This window comes from Dipodomys spectabilis, unplaced genomic scaffold (assembly GCF_019054845.1).
Source record: "Dipodomys spectabilis isolate Male_0828 unplaced genomic scaffold, ASM1905484v1 ptg000499l, whole genome shotgun sequence".
In the NCBI taxonomy this organism is placed as follows: Eukaryota; Metazoa; Chordata; class Mammalia; order Rodentia; family Heteromyidae; genus Dipodomys; species Dipodomys spectabilis.
Window position 1 is genome coordinate 3031719 of NW_024871176.1, and position 22099 is coordinate 3053817.

Below are 22099 nucleotides of genomic sequence, written 5' to 3' on the forward strand. Positions count from 1 at the left end.
ATCTGAGGATCGCGGTTCAAAGCCAGCCCAGGCAGGAGAGACCGTGAGACTCCTATCTCCAATAAACCACCACAAAACCGGAAGTGGCGCTGTAGCTCAAGTGGTAGAGTGCTCGCCTTGAGCTGAAGAGCTGAGGGACAGCGCCCAGGCCCAGAGTTCAAGCCCCACGACCGACCAAAAAAAAAAAAAAAAGAACCACAGGAGGCTGGGGTAAATGATGACCTCCATCTGTAGCTAACAGAAACAGATTCAGTTTTAGAGAAGTTCGTGGCACTGGCTAACGGCAAAGTTGGGATCTGAACCCACAGCCTCATGATAACTGGATCCCCAGTTATCAAGTCTTTAGCCGGTGTGTGACAAGCATGTCAACTCATCCCCCTCCTCACTTCCCTACAGAAGTCCTTATTCTGTTCTTCCATATTCCACACCAGCATGAGGAGATGGCCATAAAACAGGCCAACAGGTAATACTGGACCCTCGTGCTGTGCCCCTACCTCCACCCCAGGGACCAGCTGGCACCTCTGACTCCAAAGCTGAGCTGAGGCCCTGCAGGAGTTGCCAGGCTGTGCACCGCCTGTTCACTGGCCACAGCTCCCTGGATCTGAGAGCCTCAGCCCTGTGGCCAGGAATGGCAGCCCACGTGCCCCAGCAACTGCACCAGGAGCTTCCTCACCCCAGGGCCTTGTTCCGCATGACCCAGGGGAAGTGTAATTAGATGATGTTGATGATGAAGCCTGCGGTGGCCTGGGGCCTCTTCTCTTCCCTTTGTCCCTGTCCCAGCTGGGCGGATGCACCTACATGTCCCCATGCCAGCTACAAGCTTAGGAACAAATGCTCAGAGCTGGATCTTAAAGCGAGAGGACTCAAGGGGTAATGTTCAAGGGCTAGAGACAGGAGCACAGGAGCAGAGGTGGTCTGAAGCCCATGGCTTCGATCTAGATACCTGTAGCTCACATGTGGGCCAATTGCAGGTCTGTCTGCTGGAAAGGTGGCCTTGCCCAAGTCACATCACCTCTTGGCCTCAGTTTCCTCATCTGTATGGGGGAGGATACAGGAAGTTGTATCCTAACTACTGATCATACGCGTGTCCTGATCCCTAGAACCCATGAATGTGTGCAGACAGATGAGTTACATTACATGGAAAAATTGTATGCATGTGCAGATGTAAGTGTAGGGTCTTGAAATAGGAGGTGGTTCTCAATAATGCACAGAGGGAGGCAAGAGGCCAGAGCAAAAGAGATGATGTGAAAACAGGAACTTAGATGGATTTGAAGATGGAAGAAGGGCCCATTAGCCAAGGAATGGTGGCTAGCTATAGGAAATGGAGTGGCAAGACTAATTTTCCCCCAGAGCCTCTGGAAGGGACCATCCCACTGATTTTGGACTGGTGAACCCCAAAACTGTAAAAATACACCAGTGTTGTTTGAAAGCATGGAGTTTGTGTCATTTGGTATACAAGTCATGAGGAACCAACACAGAAGAAATGGTTTCCAGTGACAGTCTAATGTCCTGAATGGCCTGGACACACAACTACAGAAGACCAGAAGGTACTGCCAGGGGTGAGAGTAGCCCATGCTCCCCTACCACGAGAGAGAATTTGCAAAGCATAGTGCAAAACAAAAACATCCGGCCCTTGTTTAAAAATTCAAGATGGCGCCAGCAGAGCATTAAACCAAATGCACAGGTCAGCCCAGGCCTACACACAGCAGAACTGGAAGCTGTTGTCTCCAAATCAACAGACCCTGTCTGCTCTAGAACATCCCCTCCCCCAGACTTTTGCAATGCTCTCCTATTTGCAACATACATGGTTTGAGTTCCTACTATGTGCCTTACCCCATGCTAGGGAATACAATGAAGTATGTGAAATAATCTAGTTTGTGTTCTCACCACGTTTGAAGCTTAGTGAGGGAGACAAGTCATAACACAGTCACAACGGGAGAGGGGTGTGGGGGGGGGGGGGCACATGACATCATCCCATCCTGCCTGAGCCCAGGCCTCTCTAAACAGGAAGCTGAGGGCCATTGGGTGACTCGAGGCCAGCCAGATGGGGCTGGGGTAGGAAGATGGTGTTTCAGGCAGAGAAAACAGCTAGTACCAAGGCCCTGAGCCAAAGAATGAATAGATGATCTGGGGTGAGAGGAGGGGTAAGAGATTTTTCTTAGCATGTGGCAACTGGTAGATGGTAGGTCTGGTTGGAAAGAAGAGGCTAGGCAGGAGTTCAAAAGCTGCATAGATTGCTGGGCACCAGTGCCTCATGCCTGTAATCCTTGCTACTTGGGAGGCTAAGGACAGGAGGATGTGGTTCAACACCAGGCAGAAAAGTTAAGCCATAGCAGGGCACAGGGGCATACATTTGTCATCCTAAACTAAGTGGGAGGTGAGACTGGAAAATCGTGGGCAGAAAGTCTGTGCAGGGTGCATTATGGGTAGACCCAAGCCTTGGGGCCTGTGGCAACCAGGTCCAGTCTACAGATCACTAAAGAATCTCACCTGCTCCGCCCCCTGAGATGTATTGAACAATGTGACACTGTGGAGAATTTGGGGCTTTTTTCAGATGAGGGATACGTAACTGCTAAAGTCTACCTGTAAATAGTCCCAAACCTGAAAAAACAATGCGAAGAAGCTCTGGTCCCAGGAACTTTGGGCAGCAGATCTGTAGCCAGTTGATCAGCCACACAGAGACAGGAGTCAACAGAGGCCATGCCTGACTTCACTCAGCTCAGTGACAGCAGGATTCTGGCCAGGCTGCCCAAGGCCCTGGCCAGGACTGGGCACAGGGCGAGGTCTCTAGTGTGGCCACACTGGCCCCACCATAGCTAGGCCTGCTGCCCTTCCACATGGGCTAGCCACATACAATGGACTCTGCAATGGTCTCTGGCCCACTTCTGCAGGAGGGATTGTGGAAGATTCTAGAAGATCCTCAGGCTTTGCAGAAGCATTGCACCTCTAAGCAGCTCTAAGATACCTCAGAGTAGAAGTGGAAGGGCCTGGTCCCCTGCCCTGCGCCTCTCCGCTTTCCGGAGCACATGAACATTGAGTCTGGTTTCATGCAGGCTCAGGGGTAGCAGGGATGGGCCCTGGGCGCCATTCACTCCCCATGTCCAGTGCTGAGCTCTGACTGTGCCCAGCGCTGTGCCCCTGCATGCCTAGTTCAGGGTAGGTGGGGCTTGATCAGGTGCTGGCGATGGTCAGCAAAGAGAGGAGATGCACCCAGAGCAGCTGAGTTAGTCCTGCTCCCAGGTATCCAGCTATTCCTAAGGAGGAGAGGCCTTCCATGGGGAAGGAAGGCCACCGAGCCTGGGTGCTGAGCCTGGGTGACCACGGCCAGCACACAGCCCGGCCCACTCTCCTGACAGTGACCACTGGAGCTGGTAAAAGGTGTCATCTTTCAACCTGGAAATCCATTTCCAAAGGCCCTGTGTATGGGGTGGGGGGAGGTGCTGGGGAGGGGGCTATGCAGGAGAAAAAAACATAAATAGCTGCTGGGTTCCTAATTCCCCCCAAGGAGGCCTGGCTGCCCCTCCCTCATGCTGAGTAGTTGCCATTAAAAACAAACAGTATCATTTGGTTCAATATAAAATGAATTAAAGGAAATTAAACTGCAGGGGCCATGTGGTAGGCCTTGTCTTCCATTGTCTGGGGTCGCTTTTCATCTTCCCTAGCCAGGAACAAGGACTTGGGGGGGGGGGGTTGCGGTGGAGCAAGCAGGACTGGATAGATAAACAAAGCAACCAGGCAGGTCACCCCCCTCCCCACACACACACACACCAGCAGGGAGGCTGGGGTAACTCCCAGGTGCTGCTGGGCCCTGTCGCTGTTGTGTCCCTTGGTGGCAGAATGTAGCCTTTGACAGTCTCCAAGGGAACAGAGTAAAGGGAAAAAAAATACAACAAAGCAAAACAATAACAAAAATGGATGGGCAGGCCATGGAAACAGAAGAGTGGCTGCTGGCAGCAGAGGGAGGAGGCTGTGGATCCCAGGAGGCTAGGATGAGGGTTGGGGGTGCTTTCTGACTGCTCCCCCGGTTATACAGAGCCACAGTGGCTGGCAGGGGACAGGTGGGGACACGCAGTAGGGTGCAGGGGTGAGTGAACGCAGACCTGTCATCCTAGCTGCTCAGGAGGCTGAGATCTGAGGATCAAGGTTCGAAGCCAGCCTGAGCAGAAAAATCCTCGAGACTCTTATCTCCACTTAACAACAAAAAGAAGTAGATCTGTGGCTCAGGTGGTAGGGCCTTTAAGTGGAAAAAAGCTGAGTGAGAGCCCAAGACCCTGAGTTCAAGCCCCAGTACCAGAAAAAGAGTGTGGATTCAGGAACTTAGGTTATAAGAAGACTGACAGTTTCCTTGTGAAGGAAGGAATTCTGCTCACAAAATCACTTACCCAGGAACTACAGCCCCTGCCAGCCCCTGCAATCATATAAGTTTTTAAGTCCTTGAAATCCTTCTTCATGAACACACATCACAGGAATTCTCCCCCCGGAGAATCTGCCTGATCCAGGGACTCGGAGAGACATGCCCGCTGCCCATGCCGGGCATGCAAAAAGCCAACAGCCAAGGAGAGAGACGCTGGGCATTATGGGAACAGTGGAGGGGAGGACCAAACATCCATCCTGAGCCTTCGTCTTTATAATGTCCACCTGGGAGACAAAGGGCTTCAAAGGGATGCTAAGAACTGAAAGCAAGGCATGGGCAATGCGTAATAGCTCAATGTATTTGAAAAAGAAATGTCCGGGAGCACAAGAATGCTGGTGACATTCCATCCATGTCTGGATGGCTAGGTTGGAGGAACACTGGAGCAATGTGCACAGGTGTTTATTGTACTCTTCCTACTGGTAAAATGGTACAAACAGAAGCTGGGTCACACTTCACAGGGCTGGGCACTGGATGAATAAACCTTGGCGTCTTACATGGCACCTAACGAGCAAACTGAGAAGCGGAGCAAGGTGTATTAATAAAGATGAGTGTGTGCCTTCCAGTCTTACCCAGGGAACTCTTACTCAGGGCTGGGCGCCACCCGACCCTTCCTGGCTCACCAGGTTGGGGTAGGGGCTGAGTTGTGCATTTCTAACAGGTCACCAGCAGAGGTCGCCAGACCAGAGACCACTTTGGAGCATGGTGGATGCACACCAACCTCAAAACTACAGTTGTGTCACAAAATAGTGTACTGCCCATATCGTTCATTTGCTATACACAAAAAAAAGCAATTCCTTATCTTGTTTAAAGACATATATCTGTACTACAGAATACCTCTAGGCTGGGCAGGAAAGAACAAGCTTTGCCTCTAGGGTAGAAGAGAAGATTAATCCCCAAATCCCACTTTAATTTCCCCAGGCCCTAAAGGAGACAAGAGTTTCCTGGAATCCTTTGCTGTTGGGCAGAGCCTCCTGATCCAGTCTCAGCCAATGAGGAACAAGGATATACTCTTGTAATATTCCCTGCTACCCCAAACTTATCAAGCAAGTGTGAATAAAGTTTTATTGGCACACAGTCACAGGTGCTCTACTGCTGCTGAAACAAGCCTCTAGCCATGTTTTACATTGGTTATTTTTTGAGACAGTCTTACTTCCTGACAGGGTGTGCAAATGGAGAGAGATTTTTTTTTTTTTTTGCTTCCTGTTGCAGCTGGATGGCTGCACACCCAGCTTTTTTTTTTTTTTGGGGGGGGGGGTCTGGTCGTGGGGCCTGAAACTCTGGGCCTGGGCACTGTCCCTCAGCTCTTCAGCTCAAGGCTAGTGCTCTACCACTTGAGCCACAGCGCCACTTCCAGCTTTTTTTTTTTTCTTTTTGCGTATGTGGTGCTGAGGAATCGAACCGAGGGCCTCAGGCATGCAAGGCAAGCGCTCTACCACTGAGCCACCTTCCCAGCCCCATACACCCAGCTTTTTCCATTGACACGAAGCCCCCTCTTTCTCAGACTTCCATGTAGATAGGATTATAGGCATGCTGTGCCCAACTGTGGGTTGAGAAGGGGGTCTTGTTAACGCTTCTGAGCTGGCCTCAAATTACAATCCTCCCTATCTCAGCCTCCCAAGTAGCTAGGATTACAGATGTGAGTCACCAGTAGCTACTTGTTATCCTGTTTCTCATCAACCCATTGGGTTGGGTTTGAACTCTGCCATCCACACACACACGGTGGTCCTTAAGAAATGGCTCAGATGGCCAGCCGCTCACTTAGTTGGGCGATATGAGTGAACAAGACTTGCAAAATGCCTGATGAACTTCCGGGACACTACCTGGAGCCCCTGGGGACAGCAAGTGCAAAGGTCCCGAGAGAGTATAGGTGAGGAGAGGGGAGAGGGGGTATAGAAGACAGACCCACCAACCCCCAGGATGCAGGAACTGCATCGGAATGAAAGACCAGGCAGCTCAGGACGCTGGGCCAGGGTGACAGCTGGGGTTGAAGTTGAAGACCAGTGGCTGCCATCTTGAAGCTACTTGGATGTCCAGTAAGCTTTGACTTTCTCTCAGGTGACCTAGGCTCTGGAATTCCTAGCAGACCTTCCCAAGCCCAGATGATGCCGGTGGGAGGGATACTGAGAAAGGAAGGAAATGAAGAGATTCTCAAGAGTCCCCCGCCAAGATGGCTCACTTAGCCTCACCCGTCCACACCATCAAAAGTAGGCCAAATACCAAAGCTCTTCTAAGATCAGCATTAGAATATTAAAATCCAGCCCACCCACTCAGCGGGTGGTGTGCAAGCCCAGCAAGGAACATCTGTGCTGAGAGCCATTAAGAGCCCTGACAGATGTGCATCTTCCCCCTCCAGTCCTTCCCCAGTGGCCCATGAAAACCCATTCCTTTCTCTCTCCCAGACAAGGATGGATGAGGATGCCGAGGAGCCCTCAGACAGGCGAGGCACAGCTCTGGACCTTTCCCCAGCCTGTAATTTATCTTGGGGGGGGGGGGGTGGGGGTGGACTATTCACATCCCTTTTTTTCTGGCTGGATTACGTGCTGACCTGGCACATTAATCTCTCTGAATAAGATAATCATCAAAAGAAGGCGCTGGACGGTTGCCAGAGAGACATTAATAACTGTCACCCACACCTCCAAAGTGTTGGGAAGGGGTGTCAAGGCCCGCCTCTGCCTCCCCATCCCCAGTGCTGCCATTTAAAGATGGAAGATAAGGTCGCTCCAGCCTGGACTTGGGGATTTTGTATAGATGACATCGGGGGGGCTAGGAGGGGGAACTTGTCTCCTAAGTCACCTCTGTGAAGTTCTCTAAACACACTGAGGGAGCTCACCTGGGAAAGGGGATGGCCTAGGGACTCAGAAAAGGAATCTGATTCAGGAGTCTAACTTCCTGGGTTCAATTCCTGGCATGACCACTTGATAGCTGTGTGATCTGGAGTTACTTCCTTAACCTCTCAGTGCCTGGGATTCTCCTACTGAGACTGTAAAAGGTTTCAGCCTCTTTGGAAAGCACTTTGGCCATTCCTCCAAGCATTAAATAGAATTACCATGAGAACTGTTCTCAGAGAGACACTAGAACACAAAATGGCTGAGATCTGAGGATCAAGGTTCCAAACCAGCCCAGGCAGACAAACTTAAGAGATGCTTATCTCCAGTTAACCAGCAAAAAGTCAGAAATGGAGGTGTGGCTCAGTGGTAGGGCATCAGCTTTGAGCAAAAAAGCTAAGAAGGAGTGAAAGGCCCTGAGATCAAGCCGTAGTACCAACACACACACACACACACACAATAATACAGTTATGAGGTGCAAACAGTCCAAATGGCTACACAATAGTGGTCAGCCCACAGAATGGACTAGAAGTCACCACTGGAAGGAAGGAATGACAGGCCCATCCATGCCAGAGAATGGATAAACTTGAAGCCATTTATCCACAGGACTGGATGCCACGTGAGGGGCAGAAGGCTGATTGGTGGTTACCAGGGGCTGGTGGGTGGGGCCTGGGGGTGGGAGGGGATAGGGGTGGTGTGTATGTGTCAAAGTGGGTGGAACCTGTAGGGACTCCACATGTCCCATTTCCTTGGAGGTGATGGAACTCTGTAGAGGTGATGGCTGTCTAGGACTGTCAATGTACAAAATGCCATGGAACAATATGCTTTAAAATGATTAATGGCTCATTGTATATTCTATGACTTTTACCTCAATTAAAAAAAAAGATAAGTGCTCTTGCCTTTCAAGGCTGATACAGAAGGAAATGAGCTAGTGGGGGAGCCAAGCCCGCAGGCAGGGCTGGCACCGCTCAGGCTGATCCTGGCCGCCTGCGGTGGGCACCGCGTGGTCTGTATTCTGTGCCCCAACTTACTTTGGTCTCTTCTCTGTAGAGAGGTCAGCAGCATCCAGCCCCCAGTGACGGGTGAGATTAAAGCGGTCACACATACCACGGGGACAGGAACTTCTGTCTGCTCTGTTCACTGAGGCATCCCCAAGGCCTTCAGCACAGCTGGCCCATGGATGGCCGGTAGCAAATGTTTTCTTGAACATAGGACCTGGCTCCTGGCAGTTGCTCAGAAATATTCAGCTGTGGTTATTACTATTAGCTTGGCCACAAGCTATTTCTGGGAGTCCTACATGCACAGAGATGTGAGAGCTACTTTCTTTGTTTACACATTTCTGTTTTTTGGGGTTTTTTGTTGTTGTTGTTGTTGGGCCTGAGTCTTGAACTCAGCGGGCTGAGTGCTATCCCTGAGCCTCTTTGTGCTCAAGACTTAGGGCTCTACCACTTGAGCCACATCGCCACTTCTAGCTTTTTCTGAGTAGTTTATAAGAGTCTCATGGACTTTTTTGCCCAGACTAGCTTTGAACTGTCTTCCTCAGATCTCAGCCTCCCAGGTTAGGATTACAGGTGTGAGCTGCCAACATCTGGCCACACATTTCTATTTTTATGCTAGATTTGTTTGGACATTGGCACAGAAGAGGATTGACCTGAATTGATCATGGAATCTAAATGCTCACCCTGCTATAGGAGGAAGTAGGAGAGTCATTACCACTGGCTAGACCTTCCATCCATCCACCCATCCACCCACCCATCTTCTTACCATCCACCTATCCATCCATGCATCCACTTATCCATCTACCCATCCATCTATTCATCTTCCATCTATACATCCACCCATCGACCCATCCATCCATCCATCCACTGAGTTCTTCCTTCTGTCCCTCCCTCTCCATTCATTCATCCAGATACCCTCTTCAGGCTCTTTCTGCCTTCTACTTTGATGGACCCTAGGCTGACCAAGGTGTGAGTGGGTTTAAGAAGCTAGGGTGGCTTGGTGCCAGTAGCTCATGCCTATAATCCTAGCTGCTCACGAGGCTGAGATCTGAGGATCAAAGTTCCAAGCCAGCTGGGCAGCCAAGGCAGGAAAGTCCCTGAGATCCTTATCTCCAATTCACCACCACAAAAACCTGTGAGTGAGTAGAGTTGTGACTCCAATGGTAGAGCATCAACCTTGAGGGGGAAAAGCTGACAGTGCCCAGGTCCTGAATCTAAACCCCAGAAACACACACACACACACACACACACACACACACACACACACAGAGCTAGGGTGGTGTGGCCTGGAATGGGTGGGTAGGGTGTGGTTAACAGACCTGGATAGAAAACTGCTGAGATGGGACTCCTGTGCTCATAGAAACACGGCCCCTCAAGTCAGTGCTAACCTCAGGAACTGGGAACATACCCCACACCAGGCTAAAGAGGACTTTGCCAGCAAAGGGGAGAGAACCCAGAATCATCCAGGAGGCCTCGTATCCTCTCAGCCTCCATCAAAGTGAAAGGTCGGAGAGCCAGAGTCAGAGAAGGAGGAGCAAGGCCAGAAGCAGGGGAGAGAGCGGAGGGCCCAGGACGCAGCCTGCTGCTGCCTCTGCAGGTGGAGGACGGAACACAGTGCTGCAATACTCCAACCTGAATTCCGTGGAACTCCTGTGTGACTTCCCACCTCTAGAACTATAAGAAAATCAATCCCTCTTGCTTTAAACCGCTGAGGTTTGTCATCTGGTCACGGGCAACCACAGGAGTCAAATTCAGCAGAGGAATCAATAGCGGGTCTCCCTTCTCATTCTCTTCCCATGGGCTGGCGACCACCGGGCAGCATGGAGCCCACTGATGAAATCTCTCACAGGCCAGACAGGGGGAGGAAGACGGGCAGAAGGATGGGCAAGGTGGGGACCTCCAGCGGTGAAGATGTTGCCCCCATTGTATAGATGCAGCAGCCGAGGCTCAGACAGGCTAGATCGCTCATCCAAGGCTAGGAAGCGGGCCAGTGCCTGCTAGGCAGGATTAAATAGTGTCCATACTGGCTGAGCATCCCTATTCCAAACTCCTGAATGCTCTGACAGGAAGACACGGCGGGGCGGGAGGGGGCGGGGAAGAGGGGCGGTAAGGAGTCCATACCGGACCCAACCTCAAGCAACCAGGCACAATCGAAAAGCAGGTGTGCCCATATCTCTATTTTGAGTCACCTTCAGGCCATGAGTATGAGGTGCCTATCAAACACGAATGAATGAGTTCTGTATTTAGACTTGGGTCTCAGCCTTCCTACAGTCTCACCATGTATGTATAAGTATTCCAGACTCTGATACTCTTCTGGCCCATGCATTTTGGATCGGGGATACTCAACTTGTGCTATGAGAGTCACCCACTGTGGATGCTGTCTGGTTCCTACAAGGTTAGTATCTCACGGAAAGAGGGATTATTTCCATCTGTTGCCAGATGAGGGGAGATTTTGTTTGTCTATACACAGCCAGAAGGGAAAGCTAGCTGAGCTGAGAATGAGGGTAAAGCTTTGCCTTTGGGCTGTGGTTTCATCTAAGAAAGCCTCGACATTTTCAGATTTTTGAGCCAGGTGCTGGTGACTCATGCCTGCCATCCTAGCTATTCGGGAGGCTGAGATCTGAGGATCCCAGTTGAAAGCCAGCCTGGGCAAGGAAGGCCGAGAGACTCTTATCTCCAATTAACTACCTGAAAACAGGAAGCAGAACTATGTCTCAAAGTGCTAGCCTTGAGCAAGAATGCTTGGGGACAATGTCCAGGCCCTGTGTTCAAGCCCTAGGACTACCACTGTCACCACCACCAACAACAAACATTTGCCTCAGTCAGATCAGATCAAAGCACATAGGGAGGGGAGAAACCATTCCAGAGATGACCCTAGCTGATAGGCTGGGTCAGCCGTCACTCAAAACTGATGGTCAATTCCAACCTGCAATTTTGCCAAGCAAAGCCTGGGACAAAGGCTGAGATTTCTGGATTTGAAAGACAGCTGGTTTAGTTTGTTTGTTTGTTTGTTTTGTGCAATGGAATGTAGGGGTCTTTTTTTTTTTTTTTCCGGTCGTGGGGCCTGAACTCTGGGCCTGGGCACTGTCCCTCAGCTCTTCAGCTCAAGGCGAGCGCTCTACCACTTGAGCCACACCGCCACTTCCGGCTTTTTTCTTTTTGCTTATGTGGTGCTGAGGAATGGAACCCAGGGCCTCGAGCATGCAAGGCAAGCGCTCTACCACTGAGCCACCTTCCCAGCCCTGTAGGGGTCTTTACAAGTCCTTTAGTCCATCCACCTCTATCCAGGTTCCAGTCACGTTACTGCACAGGGGCACAGATGATCTTTATTCCAACCATATTCCCATAACTCCCCAAGATCTCTTTATCCCAACATACTTCCTTACTGTACACTGCAAAGCATGTCCGCTACCACTTCTCCTCCTGTGACCATGGCAGACAGCACTAGTCCATCACAGAGTCCTTTCCTGATGGGTCTCAAGACCCTTTTTACAAGATGAGTTCCTAGAAACCACTGAAAGTCAAAAGCTATGATGGCTACCCTTTCCTGTGAGAAGCAGGATGCAGGACATGCCACCTGCTTTTCTCCTCCCCCAGGTGACACTGAGATTAAAACCCCATCCAGGGAGGCTTTTGGATGGGGTAACTTAGGAAGTGTATCCAGAAGGTGAAGGTGTGAGCAGAGGTGGCAAAGACAAAGAGCCAAGCAAGGGATAAGAGAGGTGACCGGTGCTTGTGGCTGGGCCTCTGCTCTTGCTCATTCTTTCCTCCTCTAGAAGGCGCGCAGACTCCTCCCCCTCCCCACCCCCCACTCCCAAACCCCTGCACAATTGATGTGCTGGAGCTTGTCCTACCCTAGACTTGATGGCCAGGATGATCTTGGGTAGGGCCACCACGAGGCACTTCAGGGCGATGGTGAGGTACTTGAGCACAAAGTCCGCGATCCCCACGATCCACAGCAGGTCGAAGAAGTCCAGGGTCTCCAGGTTGGGCTTCAGGAAGATGAGGCTGGGGGGGGAGAATAGGGGGAGGGGAGTCAAATGGCTCACTTAGATCAGGGCCCACAGGTGAGGAGTTATTTCCATAGGGTCTTCTGCTAGACGGGGCTGGGGAGGGGAGGTGCTCGAAGGACCTCCATGAGACTGGAGACGAAGTGGAGACTCCCACTGGACAGTGGAAATGAAGCTACCAGCCACTCCACCCTGTCCTGCAAAGACAGGCAGGGAAGTGCAAGGGAATGTGTACAAAGCCCCACAGGTATGAAGGGAGGAGGGTGGATGCAAACTCAGGCTCCCAGAGTGCAATGCGCCCTGTCCATCAATCCCTGCCGAGCTGCAAGTCTATGACACCTGGCCGTCACAGGGAGAGTGGAAGGAAGTCCACACTCAACCTGTTTTCCTACCCACTGAGCAGTAGGTTCATTTCCATCTGAAGTACTCCGTGCTTTCACGGTCTGATATATTTTATTATTGGTTTTGCTTCGCGGGTGGCAACACCGCCAATAATTATAGTGATTAATCCTATAATAATACTCATTATGATACTACGATACGGTAAACGTGGGCTGTTTTCCCCAGTGTTTTCACGTATATTGTGACAATTAGCTTAACCTGTCCAGGTGGATGGGTAAGAATGAAGCTCAGGTTGGTTGTACCAGTGTGGTGCCAAGGGTGTGAAGCCAGCCAGTGCCATCAGGAAGGGACTCTGAATGGATGACCAAACTTCACATCCCGGGGAGATCAAGGTCATGGTTAATGGCTGCTTCCGTGTCTGAGTCACCTTAGGAAGGTGCAGTGGTTTAGATGTGGCTTTGTCTGTCACTCTTGGGTTCCTGAATTGGAAGCTTGCTCCTCCTCCCTGTGGTGCTGAGGGGGGCAGGGCTTAGTGGAGGTTATTTGCCCCTTCTCCCTCCTACCTCACCATGTGATCTCTCTCTTCTTCATGCTTCTCTTCCATGATGCCATCTGCAATACGGTCCTCACTAGAACTAGGCCAAGACCAGTGCCATGTTCTTGACTCTCTAGAACTGGGAGCTAGACAAACCCTTTTATCTTCCTAAAGTACCAAACCTCAGGTATTTCATTACGGTGTCAGGAAAACAGTCAGACAGATCCAAAGGGGACTTCTTGAAGTCTGATTCCAGAGCGTGAAGTGGGGCTAGCACTACCCTGCTGGTCCCCAGGAGGGCAAAGTAAGATAAAAGCTGTTGGCATCACCCACAGACCCACTGTGTACTAATGGCCTGAGAGAGGGGCAGAGCTCAGCTTGTTTGCATTTCTTTCACGTTGTTAGGTGTTCTCTTCTCTCTCTCTCTCTCTCTCTCTCTCTCACACACACTCTGTCTCTGTCTCTGTCTCCCTCCCTCCCCCCCCCCCCCCCCGTCTCTCTGCTGCCAATTTGAGTCAGCCCTGGTTTGCTGAGGGCACTGAGGTCTGAGCCTGGGAATATGATCATACCCAGAAAATGGCACAAGCGGGAAATTCACCCGAACTGCTGAGAAACTCCACCTCTTATGCCCTCTACCACGACCTTGATGTCTGGACCATGCGACTAATGTAGGGTGTGAGGTGTGTTGATGCTGTGGGCCAGCTCCCAAGACTGCTTTTATGGGGTAGCTGCAGAAAGCATCAGAACTACCGACTCCCCAAGTCCGCTGTCAAAACAGGCGGACGTGATATGAAAACCTGTCTCAAGATTTTCTTTCTTTCTTTATTTCCCTTCCTTCCTTCCTTCCTTCCTTCCTTCCTTCCTTCCTTCCTTCCTTCCTTCCTTCCTTCCTTCCTTCCTTCCTTCCCCCCCTCTTTCCTCCCTCCTTCCTTCCTTAATTCCTTCTTCAAAAAAAGCCTCAAAATCTAAAACACTTCCCTGGTCCACTGCTTTTTGGATAAGGGGCTGTGAGCTGTAGACTCTTGGGCCCAGCATCAATGACAGCTATTTTCGTTTTCTTCAATGTAACAATTAATCATGCATGCTTAGATAGGTGGCTTGCCCTGTGTTTCTCCTAGAGATGGCTATTGTAGGCATGTGGGTAGTAGCAGGAGGGTGGAATGGGAAGGTTACAACAGGACACTGCTGGTGCCTGGTCTTTGATAGATACCTTGTATACCCCAAGTTGAACCAGCACCCCATTCTGCCATTGCTCACCTATTATAGAGCTGTTGGGAGCTGAACGTGTAGAGCACGTACAGAGTGTTTCCTGCCAGAAAGGCCACGATCCACAGGATGACCAGCACAGACCTCTTCTCCTGGAGGCAAAGCAAGAGAAACATGAGATGCTGAGATGCTCAAGTGATCTAAGCTGGAACATTCTAGAATGTTCTGGAAACTTCACTGTCTCAGAGTTCTAGAGGAAGCAAGGCAGATGGTGAAGAGGAAGGCACTAGCGTCTTCTCATTCCTGTGGAACCTAAGAAGTGGGGGCTGTCACAAAAATACCCCCTAACCCACCCCAGTCCTGCTCCTTCTGGTTTGGAAAACCATCTAGAAAGGTAGAGAATTTGTGGTTTGGTGCTAGATGTCCTGGCTTTATATCCTTGATATGCACCTGACACAAGCTGGTAAATCTGTTTGCATTTCCCTTCCCTCATCTGTAAAATGGGTATGTTGTATATCTCTGTATAGACATAGTGGACACACAATGCTTTGAAGAGCACCTGACACTTGCTAAGTAAGTGTCAGCTTCTACCTGTAAGCAGTCTCTCCTGTCTTCTCTGCACTTCTGGCTGTTTTGGTAGTTAATTGGAGATAAGAGTGTCACAGACTTTCCTGTCCAGGGTTGGCTTCAAAGCATGCTCCTCAGATCTCAGCCTCCTGAGTAGCTAGGATGACAGGTGTGGGCCACTGGTGCCCAGCTCTTTTTTTGTTGTTGTTCTCCTCAGCAATCCTGGGATTATTTTCCTGGTCCCCCTGCTCAATGCTTGGCCACCCAGCCAGGATTAGAATCCAATGTAACGCATGGCTGAGAAAGCCCTGGGTGGGGACAGCCTGCATCCCATTCTCCAGCTCCGATCCTGTTGAATATAGAAACCTCAGCTTGCTGCTTTTCAGCAGCTTCTGGGCCCAAGAGCCATCCTAGGAGATGGCCCAGGTGGGTGCAGACAGGGTGTGTTCCTGTCTGGGTGCAGGGGGGGGGGGGGACACAGGGTGGGATTGGCAGACCCCTCTGCCATCCATTTTCCATAGCTCAGCCTCTTCCTGGACAGGGCTGGGTGCATTGCAGGAACAGGATGAGGTCATAATTTTCTCAGGAAAACATCCCTGAGGTTTCAGGAAGTGCTCCAGACCCTGTCTCAGAGGCAGCCTGGCACTGCTGCTAGGAGGTTTCCAGACAGTGGACGAAACCCTATGTATCTCCATTGCCCATTATTCCAGGAGGCCAATGACTGCAGGAATCATCTCCAACCAACAACTTCATTCACATGGCAGCCTTTCACACCATACATAATAGATCCCACTTTGATACCTCACAAATCCAAACCAAAGGTGGGACTGATAGAATGAGGCCAAGTGTGGTGGTACACATCTCTAATCCCAGCTAGGTGTGGGGGTGGAGATAGGAGGATCACAGTTCCAGGCCAGCCCAGGAAAAAATTAATAAGACCCTATTTCAAAAACAGATCGGAGGGCTGGGAAGGTGGCTTAGTGGTAGAGTGCTTGCCTAGCATGCATGCAGCCCTGGGTTCGATTCCTCAGTACCACATAAACAGGAAAAGCCGGAAGTGATGCTGTGGCTCAAGTGGTAGAGTGCTTGCCTTGAACACAGTCCTTAAGGACAGTACTCAGGCCCTGAGTTCAAGCCTCAGGACTGGCAAAAAATGAAAAAAAAAAAAAAAAAGACAAGGAAGCCGGTTCTCCCAGAGGGAGCATGGCCATGGCAGGCACCCTGATCTTTGTCTGGAGACCCCCTTCAGGCTGGGAAGTAATAAACAGCTAAGTGTGGAGTGACTCACCTTCAAAGAGACCTGCTCCCGGAGCGTGGAGTTGGCATAGGCGAAGGTGCTGGCCATCCCAATGCACACAGCGATGCCTGCGGACAGAAGAGCCCCCCAGGGCCCATCAGACACCCTCAGGTGCCCTCAGAGTGGGAGGGGAGGGAAGCATCTCAGCTCTGCAGGGTCTGGGGCCATGTGAGCCATTTAGACCCAGGGACAGGATTTAGGGTCCCTATAGAGATATTTTATAACACCAGATAAAGAGCATGCACTGTACAGTTGGGCAAGACCAGACTTTGAGTCCTGGCTCTGCCACCTCCACAGCGTGAGCCTGGGCACGTCGCCGCACCTCTCTGGGCCTCTTCCCTCGTCTATGAAGGGATGGAATCATAACAGCACTTATCTTGAATGCACAGTGGAAAGTAATCGCTAGCATTTAGGATGGCTGAGATTACAGGTATGCACCACCATGCCCAGCCAGATCCTTCTTGTGCCTTCGTGGTCGGTTTGGCCATAGAAGGTAGAGGCACGCCAGGATTTTTCTAGGTCTACTCCAGAAAGGTCTATGTGCAAATGTTTCAGAACTAGTAACCCCATAGTCCTTTTTCCTGCTTTTTTCTTTGGTGTAAAAAACAAACAAACAAAAAACAATGGGCTGGGAAGGTGGCTCAGTGGTAGAGCTCTTGCCTTGCACGCTTGAGGCCCTAGGTTCGATTCCTCAGCACCACATAAGCAGAATAAAAAGAAGCCAGAAGTGGTGTTGTGGCTCAAGTGGTAGAGTGCTAGCCTTGAGCTGAAGAGCTGAGAGTTCAGGCTCCACAACTGGACCCCCCCAAAAAATGAAAAAAAGCAAGAAAAACAAAAAAAGTATAAAAATAAAAAAACTGGAGCTGGTGACTCACACCTGTCATGCTAGTTACTCAGAGGCTGAGATCTGAGGCTCATAGTTCGAAGCCAGCCTGGGCAGGAAAGTCCATGAGACTCTTATCCCCAATAAACCATCAGAAGACTGGAAATGGAGCTGTGGCTCAAATAGTAGAGCACTAGCCTTGAGCACAAAAGCTCAAGGACAGCGACCAGGCCATGGGTTCAAGACCCTCGACTGACAAAAAATTTAAAAAAAAAATCAATATACTAAAACTAACAGTGCACACTTGAACTGGCACTTTGCTGTTTCAGACACTGACCTAGATGTACATGAGCTCACGTTTAACCTTGCTATGATCCATGACAAACAACTTCATCTGCATGGAGGGCCAGTTCTAGAACCCCCTTTGGATACTAAAACACTGCAGCTGGATGCCCAAGCCCCAGATGAAGGTCCTGGATGTCAGATGGGTGGTATTTGCATGGATCCTACACACACTTGGCCTTCAATCACCTCTGGGTAACTTTGAGTGCTGAGTTATGCAAATGTTATGCAAATCATCATTACTACACTGTGGAGAAAGCAAGGAAAGCAAACAAGAGTCTGTGCATCCTTAGAACTGTAGTAATTTTTTTTCACACTGTATTTTCCCCCAGTGGCGAGTTCGATTCACAAAGGCTGAAACCTGCAGATAAGGCGAGCTGACTCGTGCGCTATCTGAACCCCCAATTTGCAGGTGCTGGCACAAGAGTCTAGAGCGGGGACAGCCTGCAGGCAGCCAGCATCCGTCAGCTAGGAAGGGCAGAGTGGGCTCAATCCCAGCCTAGCAGCTGGAGCTCCTCCCCAGCCCACCTCCCAGACTGGATGGACAAGAATGCAAGGGACCAGAGAAGCAAAGTCACTTGCCTCAAGTCACACAGCTCCTGGTGCAGAGTTTCAACAGGGAATCACCTAGGATCCCACAGCTTTGGGTATTTTGCAAGTGACCTTCCGGGGAGGCCCGTGGGAGGAGACCCTCCTCCTTCCCCTACCTCCCCCGTGCCCCCCCCCCCCAATGTCCCAGGGACTCACCGAGCTTATGCTGGAAGCACAGCTTGGCCAGCAGGATGAGGATGAAGGGCAGGCCCTTCTGCAGCCAGCACACCATGGCCTTCAGCTCGGATAGCGCCGGGGCGGGTGTGCCGGGCTGCTCGTCGGCCCCCTCGTCCCCGTGTCCGCGGGTGTCCCCCACGCGCTGCAGCAGGGAGCTGCGGTGCCCGTGGTGGAAGTGGAGGGGCTGGCGGTGGTGGTAGGGGCCGCCCTCCCCTGCGCGGCCACCCCCGTCCTCCCGGTCCCGGGGCGCGGGCATCGGGATGAACACGTCCCCGCCACCTGTGGCCGAGCCCAGCACCAGGCCGGCCGGGAAGGGTCCGGCGGGGAGGCCACCACCGGCCAGGCCGGAGAAGAGAGCAGGAGGGGAGGCCGGCTCTGCCTTCAGGCCCTCGAACACACCTCCCTCATCCACGCTGGCCTCCGGGCTGAGCGGCTGGCTGCGGCCTCTGTGGGAGACAAGGCCGCAGGGTTGGGGTCGGTGGGGGGAGGCAGGGGCTTTGACACTGGACAAGGTCATCCCCAGCCTCCACGGGACAGGGGGATCGGAAAGGACAAATGGACACATGTGCCTGGCATGGGAGGGCCTTGCCAAGACAGCCCGTTCACCACCAGGCCTTCGTCACCCTTCACCCAGCTTGTGAGACTGTGTTTAGGTAACAGAGAATGGATGAATGGCCAGGCGCTGGTGGCTGGCGTCTGCAATCTTAGCTAACTCAGGAACTGAGATCCAGAGGATCATAGCTCCAAGCCAGCCAGGGCAGAAAAGGCCAAGAGACTTGCTTCCATGCTCCACCCGCCCCAGGATGCCATCCACTTGGCACCCAGAACATGCTCACTAGAAGCTGTCTGAAAGAAGGAAAGAATGGCTACGTTAATGCTCTGATAAGGACTGCAACTGGCAAGCAGGAATGGTTTCACCTGGTATTTTCCAAACTTGTTTGACCACAGAATTCTCTTCCTTCCCTCCCTCCCTCTCTCCCTCCCTCCCTCCCTCTCTCTTTCTTTTTGCCATGCCTGGGCACTATCCCTGAGGTTTTTCTGTTCAAGGCTAGTGCTGTATCACTTTGAGCCACAGCGCCACTTCTGCTTTGTTAGTGGTTCATTGGAGAAAATAGTTTTATGGATTTTCCTGCCTGGGCTGGCTTTGAACCACGATCCTCAGCTCTCAGCCTCCTGAACAGCTAGGATTACAGGCGTGAGCCACCAGTGCACAGTGGTGCAGAGAGGGAAGACCCTCTCAACACAGCAAGGAGACATATTGCTCTGAAGAACCCCAGGGTTGTTTTCCCACTGGGCCCCAGAGTGTGTGATCATAAACCTGGTGAATGTGGATGGGACCCTGGCTTCCCTGTCCCCGCACTGAGCCCCACCTCTGCTAACTCCAAAAGCCTAGGATATGTGTGGTCTTCCTCCCTGGGGTTCTGGGGTTACTGACTGATCACAGCAAAGGTATTGACAATAGATACCAGGGCTAGGAGCTTCCAGGGCCCTTGCTTTTTCTGTCCTGGGGGGCAGAGGCCTAAGCTGGAAAGCAGAAGTCCTGCCCATGCAGTTCACATGCACAACCCCCACCTCCCTATGGAACCCTGGAAAGCCACCAGCCCCCCCCCCCCCCCCCCCGCCAGGAGTACATTAGTACTCCAAGTTCACAGGCCTCTGAGGCAATCCAGTGTGACTAGGGAAAATCCAACCCACCAATGGCTTTTTATAGCTGTCCCTGAGTGTCTCCCATACATACACAGCAGGACTTTAGCCTAAATAAGGAGTATTCCTTGGAGGTGGGGGTGGGGGGTGGGTAGATGCCGTACTTCCCATTTAACCACTTCAGGGCTACAGCGGACGCAGCCCAGTAGATCTGCCCAGAGAAGAGGCAGCTAAAATGTGCTGTGTAAATGGACAGCTTTGGTGTGACGGATGAATGGGTGCTCAAATCTCTGCTTTGCCACTGCCTGTCTGTGTGACTTTGGGTAAGTGTCTTCCCCTCTCTGAACCTGTTTGTCATTTGTAAAATGGGGTTAAAAACAGTCCTGATCTCAGCCTGGTGCCTCAGTAGCTCAGGCCTGTAATCCTAGCTATTCAGGAGGCTAAAATCCAAGGATGGCAATTAACTACCAAAAAATGGAAATGGCATTGTGGCTTAAAGTGGTAGAGCGCTAGTTTTGAGCACAAAGGCTCAGGAACAGTGCCCAGACCCTGAGATCAAGCCCGAGGATGGGGGAGGGGAGGAGGGGGGATAAAAAGCATGGTGCTGCATTTGGTGAGGGCTTCTTGTTGAGTCGTAACATGGCAAAGGGAATCCCATGGCAAGATAAAGCAAGTGCTAGCTTGGTTCTCTTCTTAGAAAGCCACTAATAGGTCTGCACCCAGCCCGAGAGCTGCTGGACACCCTGAACAGGAGGTGTGGGGGTCACACCTGCACTGTGGAGGAGGTTCTGGGGTGGGAGATATGCAGGACCTGAGAACAAGGACTCCAGGGTTTAAATACATAGAGACAAAACCTAGCTCCTGACTGCTTCACTGCAGGTCTTTTTAAATTCTATGTTTGTCTATTTGGCATCCATCCATCCATCCATCCATCCATCCATCCATCCGTCCATCATGGGTCTAAATGTGTAGCCAAACTTGTCTAACCACTCACCGCACAATCCAGGGTTTATTATTATTATTATTGTTATTAATTTCTGTCAGTCATGGGGCTTGAACTTAGGGCCTGAGCACTGTCCCTGAGCTCTTTTGCTCAAGGCTAGTGCTGTACCACTTTGAGCCACAGCGCCACTTCTGGTTTTTGAGTGGTTAATTGGTCTTTTCTGCCCAGGCTAGCTTTGAATCTTGATCCTCAAATCTCAGCCTCCTAGGTAGCTAGGATTACAGGGATGGGCCACTGGTGCCTGGCTTATTATTTTTAAATTATTTTATTTGCGTGGTACTGAGGAATTGAACCCAGGGTTTCATGCATGTTAGGCAAGCACTCTGCCACTAAGCCACCTTCCCAGTCCAACCCAGGGTTTTATGTAACCCCTACATAAGCATCATCCACGTAGCCAATGTCTCCTGGGCCTTCAATCTCCCAGGGCTAGGAACCAAACAGCTAGGGATGACTCAGAGAGCTTAACAGGCATTGTTCAAACCAGCCAATCCTCAGCTACTTCCTGCCTGGTCTTTCCATGAAAGATGGTGGTCTAGGTTCTCCTCCCTTCTTTCTCCAAGTGGCTCTGTGCTGGGTGATGCCACACTCCCCTTGCCACATGGACACAGCAAGAAAATAGTCTACAAACCAAGAACATGGTTAAGGGCATGGCTCCAGTGGTCGAACGCCTGGCTTAGCAAGTGCAAAGCTCTGAGTTCAAATCCCAGTATCACCGAATCATAACAATAAAAATCAGAAAGAGCTCTGGCTAGACTCTGAATCTGCGAGGATCTTGACCTCGGATTTTCCATCCTCCAGAATGGCAAGAAATAAATGTTCATTAGGTCAATGAACATTTATGGCATTTTTGTTATAGCAGCAAACACAGACTAAGACATGCCTGTAAATTAAAATCCCACAGGCTGGTCCTGGGGCTTGAACTCAGGGCCTGGGCACTGTCCCTGAGCTCAAGGCTAGCACTTTGCTCAAGGCTAGCGCTCTACCACTTGAGCCACAGTGCTACTTCTGGCTTTTTCTGAGTAGTTTATTGGAGATAAGAGTCTCATGGACTCTTCTGCTTAGGTTGGTTTCAAACTACGATCCTCAGATTTCAGCCTTCTGAGTAGCTAGGATTACAGGCATGAGCCACCGGTTCTTGATACAATGAGTCAGGCTGATCACCCAGCCCAGGAGGCTTGAGGACAATGTATACAAGCACTAGCTGGCTACTCCATGCATGCTGAGCATTTCATTCCAGGCCTATACTTTGTGCTATGGGTAGGCTGTACTCTGAGTGCCCTGCCCATCAGTAAAGGTCCACCAGTAAAGGCTCTTTCCCTGGGTGG

General features: G+C 51.1%; 1 protein-coding gene across 1 annotated transcript in view; it reads right to left on the reverse strand.

Moving 5' to 3' along the window:
* The window catches only part of Rnft2 (ring finger protein, transmembrane 2), a 38878-nt gene that overhangs the window by 13998 nt on the left and 2781 nt on the right, over nt 1-22099 (reverse strand). Inside the window, exons 4-7 of the mRNA XM_042669613.1 lie at nt 18107-18573; nt 16186-16262; nt 14382-14482; nt 12092-12245 (exon numbers count right to left, since the gene is read on the reverse strand). Coding sequence (XP_042525547.1) covers nt 12092-12245; nt 14382-14482; nt 16186-16262; nt 18107-18573 — 799 coding nt within the window. The remainder of the gene's footprint in view (nt 1-12091; nt 12246-14381; nt 14483-16185; nt 16263-18106; nt 18574-22099) is intronic.